The sequence below is a fragment of the Amblyomma maculatum genome, chromosome 1, assembly GCF_055883805.1.
Source record: "Amblyomma maculatum isolate TAMU_Amacu chromosome 1, ASM5588380v1, whole genome shotgun sequence".
Taxonomy (NCBI): domain Eukaryota; kingdom Metazoa; phylum Arthropoda; class Arachnida; order Ixodida; family Ixodidae; genus Amblyomma; species Amblyomma maculatum.
In genome coordinates this window covers 222,965,839-222,989,271 of record NC_139344.1, presented here as the reverse complement: position 1 = coordinate 222,989,271, position 23,433 = coordinate 222,965,839, and the positions used below count along the sequence as shown (strand labels likewise).

Below are 23,433 nucleotides of genomic sequence, written 5' to 3'. Positions count from 1 at the left end.
CATGTAGAATCGGCCTGGGGACTGGTGTGACGTGGTCAGGGCTTTGCATAGTCGTATGGAGATATCCCCATCCTCTGCGAGCTCATTTAGAGTCTCTGTTGTTCTCAGGTGTGGGCTCAGCTTCGTTTTGTTGATAGAACTGAGTATTTCTCTCCTTATCCATGACAACTATGCCACCATCTTTATCTGCTGGTTTGACGACAACGTCTTTCCGTCTAATGAGCGCCTACAATGCATCCATTTCTTGTGAGGTATGAAAGGTTCTGCCTCCCTGGCATGTGGTCACTAGGTGTGTCACTAGTAGTTCACTAGGTGTGCGTTCATCTTCCAAAGATGTGATACGCTAGTTAAGCAACACCCTCCAGAAGTCCTCATTTGCATGCTTCGTTTTCTTGAGCAGATGCTTAACGACTTTTACTCCCTTTTCTTCCAAGACATTTGACCTGCGAAACATTGTGCTGGAAATGGTGTGAATGAAGTGTCATTTATCGAAAAAATGCCTTGAATTCCCGCAACTTAAAAAACTGTGGTCCTCCGTCAGTATAAACTTCCTTGGGAATCCCACGACGGGCAAACATAATCGCCAGCCTCTCAACTATTGTTTGGCCGGTTAACTGGGGAAACTTCTCTACCTTTGGATAGCTTGACAATGCACGGTACCCTGCTAGGTAGTGCGCACCCCCGTATTGAAATATAGCCACGGCTGTTCGCTGTCATTTGTTTTGTCGCTGATGACGCAGGCCAGCACACCCATGGCATGCATGGTCACGTCTTCTGCGTCAGGTTTGTCGGTGCCGTCCCTTAGATCCTGGATAAAGCATCGGCCAGTAAAAGCTCCTTTCTTGGGACGTAATGAAGAATGACAATAAACTGCATCAGTCTCAGGAAATATCGCTGTAGTCATGAAGGCATTTCACTCATATTTTATATGCTATTGTCAAGAACGATTTGTGGTCAGTTTCAATGATGACACTGTTGCCAATAATAAAGTCCTGAAATCGTTCGCATGCGAAAGTAGCATCCAGTGCTTAATTTTCAATCTGCGCATACTTTCCGCAGTTGACAGTACTCTTGATGCATAAACCATAGGGCGTCAATCATTTGCATATGTAGTTGCAGTACAGCTGCCCCAGCTGCAAAACTCGATGCACCGGTTTTGAAGGATCGAAGATGGCGAGTACAGGGGCTGACGTCAGTGTCTGGATTAGGGCTTCTCATTCTTTGCCATGCACTGGCACCTACAAAATACATTGTTCTGCTTTATCAAAGACCTCAAGGCTTCAGTTTTTCGAGAAAGGTGAGGTATGAACTTGCCAAAGTAGTTAACCGCCCCAAGAAATCTCTGAACTTCCGGTATAGAAGATGGGCGCGGCATGCAGCAGTGCATTTAACCCGGTCTGCGTCTGGACGTATCCCGTGTTGCTGATACGGTCCCCGAGGAAGTTGCCCTCTTCTGCCGCGCTCTATTCAAAATCAAACCGGCTTTATGTGCTGCAGTTAATGCGACACGTAAGCATCCTGCGTGTTTTTATTCGATTTGCCCTTAACCAGGACATCATCGATGTAAACGCGCGTGCCCGGTAAGTCCTCAAAAATTTCGCCCATAGCCTTTTGAAAGATTTCTAGTGCTGGCTCAACTCCAAAAGGTAGATGGAGAAATCTATACCTCACTAACGGAGTGCTAAAAGTACATATTCTGTAGGTTTTCTCTTCTAATGGTATTTGGTGAAACCCGATATTCGCATCCAGGCTAGTGAACACTGTGACTTCTACTTGTGTGAAGCTAATTCGACTTCAATTTCTGCCCAGCGTGGAAGTTCGTAGTGTTCTCTATTCAGGCAGTGGTTAAGTTGTCTGGGATCCATGCAGGCTTTCAAACGTTCGTGTTTCTCTTTGACGATTACTATAGACACATCCAGTCCGACGCCTCATCCACTTTGGTGATGATGCCCTCTGATTGCATTCTGCATAGCTCCTTACGTAGGGGTTCTCGAAATTCGTACAGTAGCCTCCTCGGAGGCGCAGTGACTAGCTGAGCGTCGTCCTTGAGCATCATGCTGTAGCGTTTTCGAATGCAACCACTGCCTCGAAAGAGCGCAGGGAATTCAGTAACGACAGCTTGCTCCACGGCCTCGGAGGAAGTGACTTTCTGAACTCAGGCAATCTGTCCGAATGACTTGCACGATTCGACATCAAGCAGAACGTCATCATCATCAGCCTGATTATACCCACTGCAGGGCGAAGGCCTCTCCCATATTTCTCCACTTAACCCGATTCTGTGCTAGCTGCATCCACTTGACCCCTGCGAACTTCTTGATCTTATCCGCCCACCTAACTTTCTGCCTTCCCCTGCTACGCTTTCCTTCCCTTGGAATCCAGTTTGTTACCCTCAGCGACCATCGGTTATCCTCTCTTCGCACTACATGTCCTGCCCATGTCCATTTCTTCTTCTTAATTTCCACTAGAATGTCGGTAACTTGAGTTATTTCTCTGACCCACTCTGCACGCTTTCTATCTCTTAATGTTACCCCTACCATTTTTCGTTCCATAGCCCTCTGGGTTGTCCTCAACTTAAGTAGAGCTCTCTTGGTTAGCCTCCACGTTTCAGCCCCATAGGTGAGTACAGGCAAGATGCAACTGTTGTATACTTTCCTCTTGAGCGATACCGGTAAGCTGCTAGTCATAATCTGCGAGTGCTTGCCAAATGCGCTCCATCCCAATCTTATTCTTCTTGTTATTTCCTTTATATGTGCTTCTCAGAACGTGCTTCTCGTTTTTGACGACGGAGAACTGCACTTTTGCTTCCTTTGTTCCGAGGCGCAATAACAGAACCACCCTCGCGAAGTGCTGTATTCGGTTACCTTCATAGTTTTTCAGCACTGCTTTCGACGGAACCAAGAGGTGTCGCATGCACATTTTTCGGAAGTGGCTGAAGGGTAGCATGTTAGCCTGTGAGCCAGTGCTCACGTTTATTTCTGTCAGATGCCCTGCCATATCGCCGGTCATGGTTCAGTCCTGTTTCCTGGCCACGTTGTTGATTTGCACTGGAAGAACCTCTAAGTCCTCGTCACAGTGGACCCGATATTGCTCCCCGCCGCCTGCTATTGGCACTCATACTTATTGACTCTCGTTTTGCTTCTGCAAGAGGACGTGAAGTGGTTTCTCTTTCTGCAGTGAGTGCGAGCTTTGCCCCATGCGAGTCAACGTCTCGGCTCATGGCTTCTCCCACAGTAGATGCACTGCCGCTGTTGACCCAAGTCAGTAGTTCGTGATGCAACGTCAGGCTTCTTGTTCACCCTGTCAATCTTTGCTTCATTCTCAAAAGTTCGTGTCTGTGTTGCCGCTACCTTCGTATCTTTGCGAAATTCGATGGCCTTGTTAAGCTTGAGTTTCTTTTCCTTTAGCAGCCTCGCTCAGCTGGGTGTCCGTGGTGCCGCAAACGAGTTGGTTCCTGACCACTGAGTTCCTTAAATCTCAAAAGTTGCATGCCTGAGCGTTTAGCTGGACGTCTCGCAAAAATTTTTCAAAAAGCACACCTTCTTGCTGCACTCGAGACCAAAATAGGTAACGTTTGAATGTTTCGTTGCATTTGGGGCTGCAGTATTCCTCGAAAGCGGTGTCGACTAGTCCTCATGTTGAACCTATAGGTTAGCGTAAACATGTTGAACACTTCTAGCACACCTGGACCCGCGAGGAACGAAAATATGGCCGCGTTTTCTATGCCGAAGTCCGTGCGGGATCACGCTCGGTCGCCTTGAGAAAGAGTTGAATGCGCTGTCGGGAAACTTTCTCCCGTTCTCGACAGCGCTGTCCGACTAAACGAGACGGTCTAGAGGCGTAGCTGATCCATGCTTGCGCGCTTTAGGCTGGCGACGAAATCCGACACTTCTGACACCATGTTAAGAACACAGTCATCAGGAACTAACGAGCGTGAGTGACTGGCTTATTAATGCGTAAGCATTAAGTGTCTATCTTTGTCTAGGTTTGGCGTTTGGCTTCCCCAAAAGTTGTGTACACGATTTCGTCGTAACCGAATGAGTTACCAAAAAACGAATAATGTTAGTAGATAAAGAATGAAAAAATCTCGTCTCAGAAATTGTATGGGTAAAATTGAATCGTTAGGTAATTAATTATTGTGAAAAAGTTAATCATACAGCGAAATAGCCCGGCAGAGAAATGACGACGTCCGGATGTGACATCATACTACCGGTATCGTGATGTGTGATATGGCTCACGTGACAGATGACAAGGTCATGTGAGCGGAAGGGTGATGTGTCTTAGATGTGTGTCACCTGACCGGAAGTTGTGCGTTTAAAAAAAGAAAACAAATAAAACGGGTAAAATTTTCATAAAATGTGTAAAGTGTCGTTTAACGAAGAAAAAAGAAAAAACATGCGCAGCTTGCTACACAATGTCGTCAACGACGCAGCTGCTATCATAATTTCCGCAGTGTTAAATCACTACAAGGGGTGCGCGATATACCATGTGCAGCAGCAACGCTAAGACTTAAGCATTTCTCCAGTGCAGATTCTGCACTGCTCTCGGAATTTTTCAAGGTTGTGCCACATTGTCTTCTCCAAAGATGCCAGCCGCCCAGCTTGGACGACCAGCCCCCTGGTGGTACAGAAGTGACCAAAAGCCTTTCATGCGTATAAATTTCCCCGCGCAGGTCATCATGAATGCAATACTTGAGGTGTCTGCATGCAAGGAAGGATCGCGGATGTAAGCCGTAGCTGTGGTTCCGCGCAAAAAAAAAAAAAAAAAAAAAAAAAGTCTGCTTCCTAAAACAAAAACTAAAAAAAATGCTAGACCTGATTTTAAGCTTTAAAAAATATTATCCATCTATCTTTAGAATGTGCAACCATCACCTGGGACTCTTATCAGCAGCACCTCACTGATAAACTAGGAAGGTTACAAAGATTGCAGTTAGATGTATATATTTTTTTCTGCCTACCAACAACTCCCAGAACTGAGCACTGGAAGAAAAAGTGCCGAGAGCATTGCAGGATTTGCAGTGGAGAAATGCGAAAGCCTGAGTGTTGTTTCTGCGCACGGTACACTGCGCGCTCCTCGCCGAACACAACCAGCGTTCCATTGAAGGCGTCTAAGTTCACCGGCGTTTACAGGAAAGGAAAGGTGCAGTATCTGTCACTCGCGGCGTCCCGCTACTATCATCATCACGGTAGACAAGGAGAATTATGATGTGCGTTTCACAATGTTTTTTTGGACTGCTGGAACGCAGTTTTTCTCTGGGACGTCCTCCAAAGGATTTCCGCTTGACCTTCACGGAATCAGGTATCTTCCCATTGAAAACGAGGACGGTATTCCATACGACCTTGTGATGACGTTGAGCCTGCACAATATATGGGGAAGCAGGGTGGCAATGCGTCATGCAGATCTTGACGCACGACCAGTTAGAGAACACTTTAAGGAAAGGGTTGCAAGATATTGTGAATTTAAAAAAACTTGTGGATCCAGCCCCTGACTGCCTCCCGCACATTAAAATTTTGAACTCTAAAATAATTTTAACATGGTACGTCAGTCAAATACAGCTGACACTTCCTGTGTAAAATAATGTATATTTTGAGTGGGGAAAAAAAAAAGTCGGGCGTGTGGTTGAATAAAGCGCTCTGCTGGGGATCCGGGGAATGGATGTTCGATTCCCGGTAGAGACAGTATTTTTCAGGATTTTTATTTTTCTGATTGACAAGTGGAATCCAGCGGTATCCTGCGAAATCTCGCGAAACAGTGGGACTCTTCTCGCGGGCGCTCGCTGCTAACGCACGCAAGGACACACTGGCGAGTCGTGAGCCATTAAAGGTTTTCCCCTTAGAATAGCCCAATAGAAGTTTTTGTCAGCTGCATAACAGCCAATTCAACCCTGATCTTGGCTTGCACATCTTCTGAGAGGCTGTCGCTCGTATTAATCACCCATATACAGAGAGTTGATGTTCCTCTCCCAGTATTCTCTCCCAAACAATAATATATGGAATAACCTTTTACCGCAATTATATGTTGACACTACATCAAAGGAGGATTTTGTGGAGAAAGAGGAAACGTTTGTTCGATAATAAAAATTATGCTTCCTTTGTGTATCTGTCAATTTTCTGGCTGTCTATTATTCTTATTCGTGCCTTGAATTGAGGTATTTTATATAACTGCTCTTTTGTGACTTTCCTTGTCTAGTTGATGCCACACAATAAAAGCAAAAAAAAAAAAAACAAAAAACAAAAAAAAAACAAGGTTTATAGTATTGTAAAAAAATATTTAAAAACATTCGACCAGCCTGATGCGTGTTCATAAATATTATGCATGCATTCCATGACAGCAGCTATGCCAGCAAGCGGCAGATACAAGTGGTAAGAACGTGCCCTGTGACCTGATTCCTTGCTGCTTACAAACTTAGCTCACAGTTGGTTGGTTTGATTGGTTTATAGGGCTTAATGTCCCAAAGTGACTTAGATTGAAAGACGCCGTAGTGGAGGAATCCGGAAATCTCGACCATCTGGGGTTCTTAATACGTGCACTGACACCGCACAGCTAACGGGCGTGTGCGTTTCACCTACATCGAAAAGCGGCTGCCGCAGCCGGGAGCTCACAGACACATCAACGTGCGGCCACTGTGGACCATTACGTCTTGCTCTATGGCTACTTCTATACACTCAATCATCTCATCAGGCTGAAAAAGCAAATCGGTGATAGGCTATGGCTTGAATGCCCGTCTTTAGCAAGGTGAGATGGCTTTTCTTAATTGACCGAATGATTGCTCTGTACTTCCTGACTTCTGCTCCAGTTATTTGTTTCTCCCTTTTCCTCATGCAGGATAACCAACCATATGATAACTCTCAATAACATAATGAAATAAAAAAGCGCAAGGAACGGGACGAAACACGGAGGGAAAGAAACACGGACACGGGCACATTAGGCTTCAAGAGCACAGAAACAATGTTAACAGTATTGCTATTTCCGGGCACCTCGCCATGCATTGCAAAAAGTGTAAACGTAAGGATGATGATCCGGACGAAACCTGTTACCCAGATTTCAATCGCTGCACAATTCTTGGTAGAGGACGGGATAGGATATCCAGGGAAATCACAGAAGCTTTCGAAATCAACAGCGCAAAGGAACAATGTGTGAGCACACCCTCCCTGTGCTTGTCGCAAAAAGAATTGGAATTTCTGAGGGGCAGGGTAAACGTTTAATTTTTTTCATAAATGCCCCTCTCTTCCATTTTTTTCTAAATCACCTTGTGCCGCGATTTTAGTCGTGTTTTCACCGTTATATTTTAACGCTTTTACTTGCTTTTTTTTTTGGCTACGTTATCGGTTTTACTTTCCTTCCCGGCTGCTTACACCGTGGTTTTTATCGCCTGTAGTCGTTTCGGCTTTTCACCTTTTTTTATCGTTTTTACTCTTGGACGTGACTACACTGTTTCGATGATTGTGCAGGTCCTGCAGGATCGCCTTGGCTACACCCCCCCTCTTTGTACCTTTATAAATGTGCCCTTCATCGAAATAACAGTTCAGTTGTTAACAAAGCTAGCGGAATTGATGGCATTCCAGCTGAGTTGCCTCAAAACCTCAACCATGACGCTGTTAACATTCTGCATACATTATGTCAGAAGACTTGGACAACCCTGCTGTGGCCACAGGATTGGAGGAGGTCAGTTTACATCCCCATCCCAAAAGAAAGGCAGTGCCAAAGATTGTTCCAACTACCGCACGATCGCGCTTATTTCGCATGCTAGCAAGGTGATGTTGAAAATCCTCCAAGGTAGGCTGCAGCAGTATGTGGATCGGGAACTTCCGGAAGTGCAAGCTGGGTTTCGCAAGGGCAGAGGAACTAGAGATCAGATTGCCAACCTTCCCTGGATCATGGAAAAAGCAAGGGAGTTCCAGAAAGCCATCTACTTCTGCTTTATTGATTATGCGAAAGCGTTTGACTGCGTAGATCACAGCAGATTGTGGCAAGCTCTCCAAGAGATGGGAGTTCCAATTCACCTCATCTGTCTCCTCAGGAACCTGTATGAAGGACAAGAGGCCACAGTCAGAACTGGGCATGGTCTTACTGATTGGTTTCCGATTGAGAAAGGAGTGAGGCAAGGCTGCATACTGTCGCCCTGCCTATTTAACCTATATGCAGAGTGCATCATGAGGAAGGCCGGTCTGGACGAGTCTTTAGCTGGAGTGAAGATTGCTGGAAAACGTATCAACAACCTTAGATATGCGGATAATACCACTTTAATGGCAGAAAGTGAAGTGGAACTCATGAGACTTCTGATGCGCGTACAAGAAGAGAGTGAGAAGTTTGGGCTTAAACTAAACATTAAAAAGACAAAGATCATGGCGTCTTGCCCTATCAAGTCCTGGAGCATCAATGAACAAGAAGTGGAAGCTGTGACAAATTTTCTCTTGGGCTCCAAGATTACCTCGGAAGGAGACTGCAGCCATGAAATTAGGAGACGCCTGCTTCTGGGAAAGAGAGCAATGGTTAGCCTTGACCGCCTAGTAAAGAGCAGAGACATTAGTCTGCCAACCAAGATCCGTATAACTCGTGCTATGGTCTTTCCAGTTGTGATGTATGGATGCGAGAGTTGGACTGTGAAAAAGGCTGACCGCCGAAGAATTGACGCGTTTGAATTGTGGTGCTGGCGAAGACTCTTGAGAGTTCCTTGGACTGCCAGAAGATCAAATCAGACGATATTGTCGACCATAAACCCTGACTGCTCATTGGAGGGTCAAATTCTAAAGTTAAAGCTCAGCTACTTTGGTCATCTGATGAGAAGAGAGGAGTCGCTGGAGAAAGATTTGATGTTGGGAAAGGTTGAGGGTCGCCGGAGAAGGGGTAGGCAGCGAACGCGATGGTTAGATGGCATCCTCGAGGCACTGCAGATGAAGTTGTGTGATGTTAGGAAGATAGTGAGAGACCGGAAAGCGTGGCGTGACATGGTCCATAGGGTCACGAAGAGTCGGACACGACTGAACAACTGAACTAAACTGAACTGTTAGTCAGCGCCCGTGTCCGTGTTTCTTTCCCTCCGTGTTTCGTCCCGTTCCTTGCGCTGTTTTATTTCATTATGCAGTACCAACTAGCCCGGCATCTTGCACTTCTGGATTGTCATTAACATCTCCCCCTCTCTATCTTAGCCAAGTTGGTGGTGAAAATTGTTTTCAGAGCTTTGATACTTTTGTGATAGAGAATTATGAATAATGGCAGTTTAATGACTCAAGGTACGTTAGGCAGCCGAAAATTTCAAGCTGCACTTCGTTTTCATAGTTTTGAGCAGCGAATCAAGTTCAGTCACAATCTTGAACATATTAAACCGTATACATGCTTGAGCGCAGACGGAAATGGAGACGGACAACATTTATTAGAATATATATAAAGACCAGGCATAGCTTTTTATGAGCTTTCAAATGCATGCTGGATGCTAAAACACCATCTCGCAACCCCATGCGCACTGTCAGATCGCTTCAGTGCGTAGACAGCTACCGCAGAGGGGCCAGATGTGGAGGCGCTTTCGAGGGCGGCCGTCACGAGCACAGCTGGTGAACGTGGCCGGAGACCAGCTCGACCAGCACGATGTGTAGCAGGACCGCGGTGAAGAGTACGGCCCCCGCGAGCACCATGAGAGAGCCGAGAATCAGGTGCCAGTGCAGGTGTGTCGTCGGGACGCCCTTGTGCTTGGTGTAGCCGAGAAGGCACATCCCTGCACGCCAGAACAGTGGCCAATGTTAGCAAAGGCACGCTTGCCGGCAGAGTGGAGTTGCTCTTCCCCCTGCCAATGGTGACACTTGCCTGACTCAGCAAATCACAGCACAACAGGGGACGTCGAGACCACCCTATTTCTTACGCATTCGAAAAGTCAGGACAACACCAACGGAAGTCGGCTGTCAATTTCATTCTTCCGACCCTCTTGTGTGTTTATATGTTTATTATAATTGTTTATATCGTTACTCTTTCACGGTGATTGAGTGAGTATTTTACTTCTCTGATCGTCCATGCATTTGTATTTTCTTTGTCTGCGTCCAAAAACTCTTGCTTTTGCATTCGTTAGGTACTAATAGCTGCAGGTTTAAGGTTTTGATAAGAGGCGACATCATATAGCAGAAAGAGGCTGACCTGCGCACGTGGTTCGGGCAGCGACAGATCAGCAACGTCCGACGGAAAGGCGAGGGTTTTTCAGAAAAACCACCGCGTCGCCAAACAATGGCAGCGCCGTCCATCGCGTTTTAGAAATCCTAAAAGCTGATATGTCAGAGCAAATGGCCCGATACAAATCTCTAATTGCAACGTCTAGCTGTAATAGATAAAAACTTCAATTATTAGAAATTAGTTAACTATCTGCAGCTAGTTTACGCCACTGGCGTTTTTTCTTGATATCGACCTACACTTAGTGCTGCGGAAGATTTCTTCGTACCTCACAACCCCATTTGAAAATATTAGTGACTGGCATCCCAGAAACGTCTGGCATATACCAGGTGGTGTTTAGAATTTCCAAAATTTTAATAGAACGGGAACTTACTTCAGATTTATGTTAGCACCGAGCTGTGTTTAAAGCTACGGCAGACACCAGGCAATAGGCAGAATGCTTTAATTACCTTGTTAATAAATGAATGCGGTAATTACTTAATTTTTTTCTGGGAACATGTTGAATTCACTGGAGCTCGACTTCCAAATGCTGTAGCTGCGAAAAAACTAAGAAGCTTTGTAGCGCATGTTATGAGGCGCGCAAATATCACCCTGGCGGCTTCAAAAGGTAACACATCAGCAGTGAGCGCATCGTTCCGCTCAACGCATTTTGTCGCAGTGCTGGCGTTACTTGAGGTCCATACGAGCTCGTGACGGTACGGTTTTGTCAGTTTCACTTGGACAACGGCCTCGCTTCGTTGATTGCCGCCGCGTCCGTATTTAGTTTTCGATGACGTCACGTGACCAACTCCTATCGCATATACCTCGCCCAGTGCAACGCAAAGCCCCATCTAGGAGAGAGCTCCAGGGGAAGAAAAACAAGCGGATTACGCTTTCCGAAAGGCGTCTGAGTCGCCCAAGTAGCGCCTCTTCCGCGTGGAAATGTTTTTAATGCAGAGGCATTACTGCATGCATACTATATGATTTGGTCGGGGTGGGTGAAGGCGCCTTCGAACAACCGCTCGAAAAGCAAAAGAAAACTCGCCGCCACTGCGCCATCTGGATTTCTTTTTAGCACTTTCTTCACGTGCTAAGCTGCCAGTCTAAGCCTGGGCTTCAGATGAGGTCGTCTTCATTGCCTTCATCTCAAGTAACAGTTGCACTGAAGACCTTAATCATGCCTCCTTGATGATAATAAAAGTCTAACGCACCCGTTAAATACTTAGCTAAACATAGCTAAAGCAGTTGAGGACAACCGCCAATTCAGGAACACAAGAGCTCTGTACAAGACAATCCAATATATCAAAGGAAGCTTCTGTGCTAAGCTGGGCGTGATAAAGGACAAACGAGGCAAGGACATCACTGAAGCCTCAGAGATAAAGAAGAGGTGACAGGAATACACAGAAGAACTGTACAAGAAGGACCCGAATGTGCAAACCCAACATAAGACGGTTGTGATTACTGATCTCGAGCCGGGCATCCTGAAGAGTGAAGTTGAATGGGCCTTAGCCAGCCTTGCTAAAAACAAAGCTAGCGGAATTGATGGCATTCCAGCTGAGTTGCTTCAAAACCTCAACTATGACGCTGTTAACATTCTGCATACATTATGTCAGAAGATTTGGACAACCCTGCAGTGGCCACAGGATTGGAGGTCAGTTTACATCCCTATTCCAAAGAAAGGCAGTGTCAAAGATTGTTCCAACTACCGCACGATCGCGCTTATTTCGCATGCTAGCAAGGTGATGTTGAAAATCCTCCAAGGTAGGCTGCAGCAGTATGTGGATCGGGAGCTTCCGGACGTGCAAGCTGGGTTTCGCAAGGGCAGAGGAACTAGAGACCAAATTGCCAACCTTCGCTGGATCATGGAAAAAGCAAGCGAGTTCCAGAAACCCATCTACTTTTGCTTTATTGATTATGCGAAAGCGTTTGACTGCGTAGATCACAGCAGATTGTGGCAAGCTCTCCAAGAGATGGGAGTTCCAATTCACCTCATCTGTCTCCTCAGGAACTTGTATGAAGGGCAAGAGGCCACAGTTAGAACTGGGCATGGTCGTACTGGTTGGTTTCCGATTGAGAAAGGAGTGAGGCAAGGCTGCATACTGTCGCCCTGCCTATTTAACCTATATGCAGAGTGCATCATGAGGAAGGCCGGTCTGGACGAGTCTTCAGCTGGAGTGAAGATTGCTGGAAAACGTATCAACAACCTTAGATATGCGGATGATACCACTTTAATGGCAGAAAGTGAAGTGGAACTCAAGAGACTTCTATGCGCGTACAAGAAGAGAGCGAGAAGTTTGGGCTTAAACTGAACATTAAAAAGACAAAGATCATGGCGTCTTGCCATATCAAGTCCTGGAGCGTCAAGGGACAAGAAGTGGAAGCTGTGACAGATTTTCTCTTCTTGGGCTCCAAGATTACCTCGGAAGGAGACTGCAGCCATTAAATTAGGAGACGCCTGCTTCTGGGAAAGAGAGCAATGGTTAGCCTTGACCGCCTAGTAAAGAGCAGAGACATTAATCTGCCAACCAAGATCCGTATAACTCGTGCTATGGTCTTTCCAGTTGTGATGTATGGATGCGAGAGTTGGACTGTGAAAAAGGCTGACCGCCGAAGAATTGACGCGTTTGAATTGTGGTGCTGGCGAAGACTCTTGAGAGTTCCTTGGACTGCCAGAAGATCAAATCAGTCGATATTGTCGACCATAAACCCTGACTGCTCATTAGAGGGTCAAATTCTAAAGTTAAAGCTCAGCTACTTTGGTCATCTGATGAGAAGAGAGGAGTCGCTGGAGAAAGATTTGATGTTGGGAAAGGTTGAGGGTCGCCGTAGAAGGGGTAGGCAGCGAACGCGATGGTTAGATGGCATCCTCGAGGCACTGCAGATGAAGTTATGTGATGTTAGGAAGATAGTGAGAGACCGGAAAGCGTGGCTTGACATGGTCCATAGGGTCACGAAGAGTCGGACACGACTGAACGACTGAACTGAACTGAACTGAAACATGGTAAGATGTGGCTGATTAGTCTTTATTTAACATTAAAATATGAGGGGACATATACTGCATACTAGACCTCACGGCTTTCAAACAGCCCTCAGCTGGTCTCAGTGAGATTGGGTACTCAGTCTTAAAAAAAGCTAACTTGATTACATTTAGCTATGTTTAAAATATTGCCACAAACCATTCAAATCTTTATTTGTTCTTTTTTCGACAGCCGACGGCATGTGGCCTTATCACTGTATTCTTTGTTTATTCATACTCATTGTCCCGAGACGCAGCTTTATCATAAGTTTCTTTATTGCGCAAGATGCACCGAGATGTCACTACGTGACAGTATGCTTTATTGGCAGCAGAATAAGAAATATGGAGACACATCAGCAAAAGCACGGCTGCAGGGCCAGACTCTTTCAAGTGTCTTGTTCCCTAGTCAAAACGTGGAGCAATATTAGACGCGTCATGTTTTAGAGCGGTAGCTTTAATTCTCCCCAATATTGAAGGACATCTGGCTGGCAGATTTCATCTTCAAGCTGGACCACGTGACGCGACGCGCGCCAGTTGCTCGCCTCGCCGTCATGAGCAGAACTGAGGCGAGTGCGTTTACGTTGTCCTTGCAACTGCAGCTGCGCTGAACCACGTGATATGAGACGACGCACAGCACCCAACCCCGTGGTAATGCTTTCGGCGTAAATATAAGGCGTAAGCTGTCTCGCTGCTGCGGAAATCCATGGAGGTGAAGCCGGGAGGGGGGGGGGGGGGGGGGGGGGCAGCATCCGTCGGCGGTACATCGCCGACGCCGGGATGCTACATATGATCCTTACTATAGAGCGCGCGGCACGAAGCTGAGTTGGCGACGGAGACAGCAAGCCAGCGGGTTCGGGTCACTGATGAAACGGATGAATAGCGGATGTTCATCGCAATCAGTGAGTGACCATGTCGAGCAATCAAGCTTTATAGTCAAGTCAATGGAACCGTGTCTAGCTGTGTCAACCGAGCTATCGCTCGACACAAGGTTCAGCCGGGTTGAACCCCAGCAATTTTTTCATCTTTAGGTGGTTTATATATATATATATATATATATATATATATATATATATATATATATATATATATATATATATACGTACATATGTGTCTGTATATGCGTGTTCGCTCGCCTATTTCGTAGGCTAGAGAAGCGAACGCACGTAAGCACGCTGACCTGGCCGTGGAATGTGGTAAGTACGCACGCTCACCTGGGAACACGAATATGTTGAGTGCGGCCAGGCAGCCCAGAAACTTGATGGCTACTCCGATGTCGAGCGGCAGCACAGACATGCCCACGGTGCTGGCGAACCAGATGAGACTGAGCTTGATCTTGCGCCAATGCGAGCGCGGCCGGTCATCTCCGGCACCCCCGAATATCTCCAGGTACAGCTCCTCGATCGCGTTTCTGGGGAGAAGATGCGCTCTGCTTCATGCTCGCAACGTGGCACGCATTTTATTCCTTCGTCTGGCTTAGAAATAATGCTCTGCAAAGCTGCCTTTCGCTTATGAACAGCAAAGCGATAGTACATTTACTGAGACAGGTATGTCCGAAGTATTTCGTCAGAGTTGACGCTTCCTCGACAGAGGAGCTTCCTCGGCCGAGGAGCATCCTCGACAGAGAAGCTTCCTCGACAGAAAACCACATGAGCCGGCTTACTATATATAGTGACGCGCAGAAACAATATATACTCCCTGATGTTTTAGCGACAAAGCTCCATATCTTATCTAGATAATTGTAAGGTACTATACAATACCTCTGCGATCATATGTTTGAGTTAAAAATCAAGCGGCACGTCTTTTTACGTGGCTAAACTGGATGTTTTGGCATTAGCAGAAGGGAAAACTGGTCGATTTGGTGAAGCCCTATGAACTATAAGGACAGCGCGTAAGAAAAACTTGCGTCGCCTTGAGGATGCTTAAATACAAAAAGAAAACGTAGTTCTTGGGAGTGTTTTAGAGAGCATTAGCATCATGTAAAGGGTACCATGATACCATCGCGGTATATTTACTTATCGCCTAATAACTATTTCAAGCGGCTGTCTTGAAATTGAGAAATTGCGTTAGTTTTTGTTGCTTACTTGGCGCTTACCGTTCGTGACATTTGAATTAACTTACTGTAGAGGAATCTGATGTATTTAGTTTAGGTTAAGCAACTTGGAAATCCGCTTATTTATCATCTTTTCTCTAACAATTAACTTGCGTTGATATGAAGCAATTTACAGCACGTCGTATGCCTCAACTTGCGAATGGTTTGGTTTGGTTTGTGGGGTTTAACGTCCCAAAGCGACTCAGGCTATGAGAGACGCCGTAGTGGAGGACTCCAGAAATCTCGACCACCTGGGATTCTTTAACGTGCACTGACATCGCACAGCACACGGGCGCCTTGCTTTTCACCTCCATCGAAAAACGGCCGCCGAGGCCGGGATTCGATCCCGCATCCTTGGGAACAGTAGTCGAGCGCCGTAACCACTGCGCCACCCCGGCGGGCTGAACTTGCAAATGCAGAAGCCACAATTATACATGGTAGTAAGTATAGTTCTCCCCTACCAATAATTTACCTTGCGTATTAAGAGCACCCAAAAGAATCGAAACTCCCTCGTAAATGATAGAAAATTAAATTCCACTGAGAACAAATAACTCCAAGTGCCATTCTTCTTATTTCCCTTCCCCCCTGACATTTTTATAGGGTGAGCGGTTAAATTTTTCTTCATAAAACTAGCCCATCTGGTCGTGAAACTAAAGGGACACAAATCAAAAAATGTAAAAAAAGAAATGTACGAACACTAACCGCAATTCTTCAGGTTTTGCTGGGCTCCAGAGTCATGTGCACAGGTTCGATCATATGGTGCGAAAGACGGGGGACCATCACCATCTAACCAATTTTTTTTTTTTGAGTCAGCCCCTTGTTTTTTTCTTTACGATAACTAACTACATACTATCATCAAGTAAACACCCCGACACACGCCCGAATTTTCTTAGCATGTATCCGAAACGAACAGCGGCCTCTTACTAGAATATCCAAAGCATCGCACGGGACCGGTAGCTGATCATGAACAGCTGCAGGTATAGGTGGAGGACGAATGCTGCATCTCTCCTCAACTAGTTTGATGCCGGTGATCAGAGACGTACACGACGTCGGTGCAGGCCCCGTCCTGCGTATACGCTTAGCTCTGCTGTGCACCGATCTACCGGAGAACATCGCGTTGCATGCCGCAAGGTTGCGAGCAATACCTGGCACAGAGCGCCGGCAGAGGGTAGGTGACGGCCATCTTGAAGATGAGGGCCACCAGCCCTACAAGTACCCAGGGCTGGGAACCGTCGAACATCTCCATGACGTCGGGCCGCACAGTTGAGCCGTAGGCGAGGTAGCCGAAGCAGCCAACCATGGAGTAGACGAGCATCAAGATGGCCATGCAGCAGCCGATCGCACGGGCCATGTTCCACAGCGAGCGCTCGCGCATGGCCGCGTATGCAGGTATCACCACCTCGTGGCTCTGCACACGCAGCGCTGGTTGTATGACAGGGTGCGCGGCTGCACCGGATGTTTTCTTTTTTTTTCTTCTTTTTTTTTAAAGGTTCAAAATTTTAAGACAAGGGAAGGTAAGCGATTTTAAATTTATTTCGCCGTGGGGCTATATTGGGGGCTACGGCGGATGTCAGGTATAAGGCAGGCTGCTTCAATTCGTTCGCTTATGAACTACTTGTTTAACGATTTGGTTTGTGGGGTTCAACGTCTCAAAACGACTCAGGCTATGCGAGACGCCGTAGTGGAGGGCTCCGGAAATTTAGACCACCTGGGGTTCTTTAACGTGCACTACCTTGCTTTTCGCCTCCATCGAAAAGCGGCTGCCGAGGCCGGGATTCGATCCCGCATCGTTGGGCGCAGCAGTCGAGCGCCATAACAACTGCGCCACCCCGGTGGGGCCCTACTTTTTTATTCTTCACCTTTTGGTTGTGTGTTTCATTTGCAGAATTTGAGCTCATCCTCAAAATAGTACAGCGGCGAAAAGAAATATTCTTATAAAATAGCAGCGCACGTTACAAGCTCCTCAAATGTCACCCTGATTAGGCAGTTTCACACGCACAGCGGAATTGAGCCTGTGACGTAGATCGCTCCACCTAGATATTTCGTCACTGCCGGCGTCACATGAGAGGCAGACAGGCGCGCGGCGGTTCGTTGTCGACCGCGACTTCGCTGATAGCCGCCGGGTTGGCACCCAATGCGCAATGGCTCGCTGTCCGGCATCAAGGCGCTGATTGGCCGAGCGACCTACGCCGGACGCGCCCGTTGGCGCTGTGTTATTGGGTGAAACCGCCTATCAGGGTCACATTTGTGGGTCATGTAACTCACGCAGAAATTTTTTAAAGAATTTTTTTCTCGCAGCTGCATTATTTGGAGGACGAGCTCCAATTCTGCAAAACAACCATACCCTCTAAAATGAAAATCAAAAATTAATTAAAGTATTTCATCAATTATCGAACTGATTAAAGCCTTCTGCGTTTTACTGGTGTCCAACGTAGCCCTTATGTATACCCAGGGAAAAAATAATCTTAAGAAATTGCCCCCCCCCCCCCCGCCTTTTTTTTTTAATTTTGGTCGTTTTATATACATAAAAAAAAAAGCCGGTTTAGTGGCGCCGCTTCATCTCGAAGTGACGCGAAATGACCGACGCTAGACTGCTCAGAAAGAGTCACTGCGCAAGGCGGTTGCTGCACCTTCGCCCTCAATAGTACCTGAAACATATAGCGCCTCAAACTAACGAACTTCTGTAAATAGACATCCATCCAATAAATGATAAATGAATAGCCGGACGACCAGACAGTATCAGAGGATGCCGATTTGTCTTACTGTTACGCAGTGCACATTCTGCGACAGCCTGCTTCAACAAGGCTTCCTTTCACTCGCCGAAAATGAGGAGAGCGGATGAACATCTAGCTTCTCTTGAATTAGGAGACGAGCCGAAAATAGCGTCTTCATTTAGCCCTCTTTTTCCTTCTGCCGAAAAGCGGTTTTAGCTCAGGTTCTTCAGTAGTTCTGAAGTGACTGGATGTCTATCTCAGACGACGAGCACGCTCTATGGTCAAAAGTATATAGGTCAGACCAGACCGGTCGCGTTGTGGGTGGGGCTTCTATACGGCTCTAAAGCCCTGCAGTGCTAAAAAGGGAGTATCCTCGCTCTCAAGAGCTTTGGAACTCTGCGAATCCATCAGGAGCCCCACCGCAAGGCTTGAAGCCACCTTCGGTCTCATTCGGTCTGGCTTTTATACATTTGACGGATGGTGTACGTTCTATGCCGAAAGGCCTTGCGATACGCCGGAGGCTTCATCCATGATGACTGACAACACAGTTCATCTACATAATTTCTTATGTATGCACCACAAACAAAGAAGCAACAGCGCGATACGCTCACCTGATACGCGAAGCAAAATACGGGCGTGCTGAGAAGAACGTCAAAGAGGCTGTCAGGCCTGCGGTAGAAAAGTAAGGCACACATGCGACGCCAGCAAGCACTCCGCAGATGGCCAAAAAGAATATAGCGATGTCAACAAACGTTGGTCAAACGCTTACCAGACTTTGACGTACGAATCCTTTGGACGCGGCTGCGTGAAATACACGATGCACGTCAAGACGCAAGGGTACAGCACTGCCGCTATGCCCAGAGTGCTGAAAGTGGTGGGGAAGACATTTTGCAGGCACTAGTGCTGACGGCGCGCACAAAAGTAGCGCATGGCAGCGGCTCTCATTATACCTTGGTTGTGACGAGCGTAACAGTGCTAAAGCAGCAGAAGTAATTAAGAGTATATGGGACTGTAATTTAAGAATAAACATTTCATTACCTGCTAATTTTTCATTGCCTTTTTTTTCTTTTTTCTTTTCTTTTTTTTTTTTTTTTGCGCTTACGCAGTGTCTTCACTTTTCGATAATGAGTGCATGCTACAAGTACTTCTTTACGTATTCTACTCGGTCGCAGTTATAGTTCCAAGCTTTATAGTCTCGGTTTCTGCGAGGGTGAAAATACAGCTGTGTTCCTTGAGGCCGGCGCATGCAATATGTTATTCGTGATCAGCCAAACAAATCACAGATATTAAGATAATTTTAATTATTGGAGTTAAGTGCAGTAGTTCCATTACGAAGCTGTAAGTGATCAAGTGATGCACTTATGGCGTTTTCAGCGAGCTAAGAAGCCGAGACAATATTAGGGTATTTATATTCGGTAACTATATATACGGACGAAATAGTAGTAAATCTCGCAGTTGGCGGTGCGCCCTATTCGCTGTCTCCAATAACTAGATGTGGTGGAGTTGAACGTTTGCTGACGCTCGCAAAGAGTGCTAGTGACTCATTTTTTATGCGGCTTCCGACCTAGTTATTCGTGCAGATTATTACTGAAAAAAAAAAAAGAAGAGAGGAACTCTATTTCTTTATTATCGGACTCTCCACAACATTACAACTCAAGATGATTATGCATTATAGCCGAAAGGATGCGGATTACTCGCTACCCGCAAGGCGTCCCAAGTGGCGCAGGAATGCTTCCGAAAATGACGAATTATGAGGGTAAGTACAAGGTACCACGTTGTTTTTTCCTACTCAGAAAGTTTGGTTTGGCATGATTTGTGGGGTTTAACTTCCCAAAGAGACTCAGGCTATGAGAGACGCCGTAGTGGAGGGCTCCAAAAAATTCGACCACATAGGGTTCTTTGACGTGCACTGACATCGCACAGCACACGGGTGGCTTGATTTTTGCCTCCATCGAAAAGCGGCTGCCGCGGCGGGATTTCGATACCGTATCCTTGGGCACAGCAGTCAAGCGCGCTAACCACTGCATTACCACGGTGAGGCCACTCCGAAAGGCGAACTATGCAATGCACATAAGGCGAAAGCCTTTAATGCCTCATCGTTGTCAGCAGGAGCTGTCGGCAGAAGGTATCACGTTTTCAAAGGAGATAATTAAAAATAAATAAATAAACCTTGTGTCCTCAGGGAATAGAACCTTCATCCCTTGGATCCTCAGTCGAGCGATTTACCAACTGCGCCACGCCCCGGATCGTGAAACGTTAATCACAATTCCCCTTGTCTACCGTGAGGACGATAGCGGGATTCCGCGAGTGACAGATACTGCGCCTTCACTTTCCTGTAAACGAATTATAGAACGCCGGTGAAGTTTGGTGCGTTCAATGAAATGCTGGTTGTGTTCGACAATTGGGGCGCACCACGTACCGTCACGACTGATCATGACGTCACCAGGCGATTCATGCATATACGAAGCTGACCCCGCCGGGCGTTCGATCCAGGCGTCCGTGCGGCGCCTTTCATTTGCCGCTTCCTCGAACGCCGCACCACACAGCAAAGAGAAGCAGAGCCAGATGTCTAGGAGGCGTTAGTGCAGCAGGCATCAGCGGCGTTTGAAATTGATTTACAGGATAGAAAAAGCGCATTATCTGTCACAATTCTCCGCGGACACATGTACCGCGCCGTAACGGAAGGGAGGAAGGTGGGAGTGAAAGAAGAGAGGAGATAGAGGTGCCGTAGTGGAGGGCTACGATCCACCACACTATAATGGCTTTCGCCTCATCGCACTTTAGTGGTCCAAAGCGCCCTCTAGAATTTTTTATATGCTGTCATATATTACCACACAAGACGGCCACAAAAAAAAATATATATATATATATTTCTTCAAGGAGAGGTGAATTTCTTTATTATGCGGGCATTATTTGGTGAGTAATAGTTCTTCTCACGATGCAGGTACTACGATTCTAGTACTACTATAAGGCTTTTACTGTAGGTCCTTGTATACAGAGCATTAGAGTTCTACTCAAAAGTGCGTGATTTACTGCGCATGTAGGTGAATCTGAGGTCGGTACTGCGTTGTGGGGATGCATGTACGGCAGTCAATGCATTGCAAGCCTCTCTGTAAGCCGTTGTAACTCCAGTGGAGCTCCAGGGTATATAGCTTCAGTTCAGACAAAATATGCAGCTTTAATTCGTGTCGAGCTCACCTGGCGTAGTTGAGGAACTCGATGTGTTGGAGAAAGTTCAGCGGCAGCACGATGGCGACAGCGGTGACGGTGATGGTGAACTCCCTGGCCAAGTACCACGTGTGGCAGAAGTCGGGTCCGTGCAGCGAGGCAAATACTTGGGCGAAGCGAAAGCACGCGAGGGGAAAAAAAAATTCACGGTCAAAGGCGACTTCGCACCCGAGAACGCGATTTAGGCGTCTTCATTTACGACGTCCCAGTATCGTCGTCTTAAGGCAGCATGAAGAGGAGAGATTCGCGAAAATGAAAACTTGTGGACTAACTGGCATCATACACACGAAGAGCGAAGAGGAAGCGATACGTAACAGGAAACGAGAGGTGCGCACATTTTGCTTCTTCTCGTTTTCCCAATATTTTTCTTTTCGATCTTCGTGAAATATAACATCTGCCTGAAGGACTTTCCCAGCGGCACGGTTAAAAAAAAAAAAAAAAAAGAAAATCTACTATAGTAGGGAAGTTAAAAATTCAGGGTTGTCGATTTAGGGATAACACCAGCAGTGGGCCCGGAATTAAACACGCCTTTTATCCTTTCCCTTCTTTTTCCTTCCTTTCGTTGTGTGCACCACGATTTGGTTTCGTGGGTTGCTTAAACTCCCGAGTGCACGCGTGCATCAACTCTTGCATTCATGTACTATAAGCTCCTCAACTGCTGTACGTGCTTTCTACGACAGAAGCCAGAGCGATTCTTCGCGACGAACATAAAGAATCAATACGAAAATAAAAGAACGGTGCCTATGTGCGTGCACGAAGAGTCTTGTGCTGACACACGCTGCATCGCAAGACGCCAGCCCGTGGATAGATGTGGATAGAAGCGCGACCTAGCGATAATTTTCTTCGGGAAAACCGCAATGGCTCCAAATTAGCCATTGCGATTTTCCTCGTCAATAAGTGCAATTTATTGACAAGCTTAACTGAATTTGGTTCAACTACGATAGTGAGGGAACATGTACACCGTGAGAAGGTATAAACATTAGAACCAAAAACAGCACGACACAAGGAGACAAGTGCATTTTTGTGTCTCGTCCTGTGCTGTAACGGTTTTTCAGGCCAATAAATTTCGTCGAATAATTAGGGGAATTCATCAAGGTGGAGTATATTTGTAATAAGGGAGTAAATACCATTGACATCCACCCAAGTGCAGTCACACGGCTACATGCATTCGCTCTCGCGCCATCTAATCTCCTGGCCTTCCTGGTTAACGCAGTTGGAGGAGCAATTGCACCGAAAAGGCGGTGATATCGGGTTCGACCCCCGAACCATGCAGGACGAATTTTCCATGACCTACGAAGTTCCCGAGAAAGCTGTATAGCTTTCCTTTGTAGCCTTAGGCTGCGCTTGGGTGGATGTCAATGAATAATTACTCCCTTAGGTCTAAATGCTGGCAACTAACCTACAGCTATGCCCTCTTGAAACAAACTTTACCTGCTGCGTTGCCCCGCACCCTCCGATTCTCTGACCGCCCATGCCGGCACTTCACTTAGTCTGATCGGGCACAGTTTTGGAAACCACATCGCAAAAATAACGCAGATGGCGCCGACAAGGAATTGTATAGTGGGCAAAAGGGAGACTAAAATAATATCGCATGATGGCACATATGAAAAGGAAGCCCATTTTAACGAGTTACATTTAGCCTTCTATGTGGCGTTTCATTATGAAAATCTGCCCCTCGCCCTGTTTTTTTTTTTAATTTGAGGAAAAATTTGGTGAAATTTTATTTTTTCGGGGAGTTACACGGGCTTTTAAGAACTGAAATTTTGTCACTTCTTCCAAACAAGGTCTTCAAGCTGCCTCAGAGGAGAAGGGTCTGAATAAGGGATTTTGCATGTAATTAGGGGAATGTTCGGTTACGGTATGAAATCACTGAGCCTAGCTCCTCACATAGTTGTCGTCGGTCTTTTGCAGCGAAGCTCCACTTCTCGCGTACAGAGCTGAAGGTCAAATCAGGTTTGGAATTGACCTCAAACGGGAAGTGCGCCGCCGCAGCAGCAGTGCGTTTCGCAATCACATGCACCGCTGTGCCGACCGTCGCATCGCCCGCTCTCTCTCTCACCAGATGGTGCACCTCACGCATCACTCACTAGCCGTTACCGCACCTGTGCGCTGCGCAGTCGCGTCCACCGACGCTCTAACCGTTCGCTCTCGCCAGCTGTGTCCTAAATTTTCTAGTGTCTCTACTGTGTCCCAGTGATTCGCTCTTGCTACGTAAAAGGGCCGCGCTCGCCGCCTAGACAACCCGAGACGGACAG

The 23,433-nt window shown here is 46.6% G+C and overlaps 1 protein-coding gene across 1 annotated transcript in view; it reads right to left on the bottom strand.

Annotated features, from left to right (window-relative positions):
* Positions 1-9,199: 9,199 nt before the first annotated feature.
* The window catches only part of LOC146205711 (sodium-coupled neutral amino acid transporter 7-like), a 33,849-nt gene continuing 19,615 nt past the window's right edge, over positions 9,200-23,433 (bottom strand). The window contains exons 4-9 of the mRNA XM_084590369.1: positions 21,149-21,284; positions 18,720-18,815; positions 18,562-18,619; positions 16,382-16,644; positions 14,359-14,555; positions 9,200-9,709 (exon numbers count right to left, since the gene is read on the bottom strand). Of these exons, the coding sequence (XP_084446495.1) occupies positions 9,534-9,709; positions 14,359-14,555; positions 16,382-16,644; positions 18,562-18,619; positions 18,720-18,815; positions 21,149-21,284 (926 nt within the window). The 3' untranslated portion in view covers positions 9,200-9,533. The remainder of the gene's footprint in view (positions 9,710-14,358; positions 14,556-16,381; positions 16,645-18,561; positions 18,620-18,719; positions 18,816-21,148; positions 21,285-23,433) is intronic.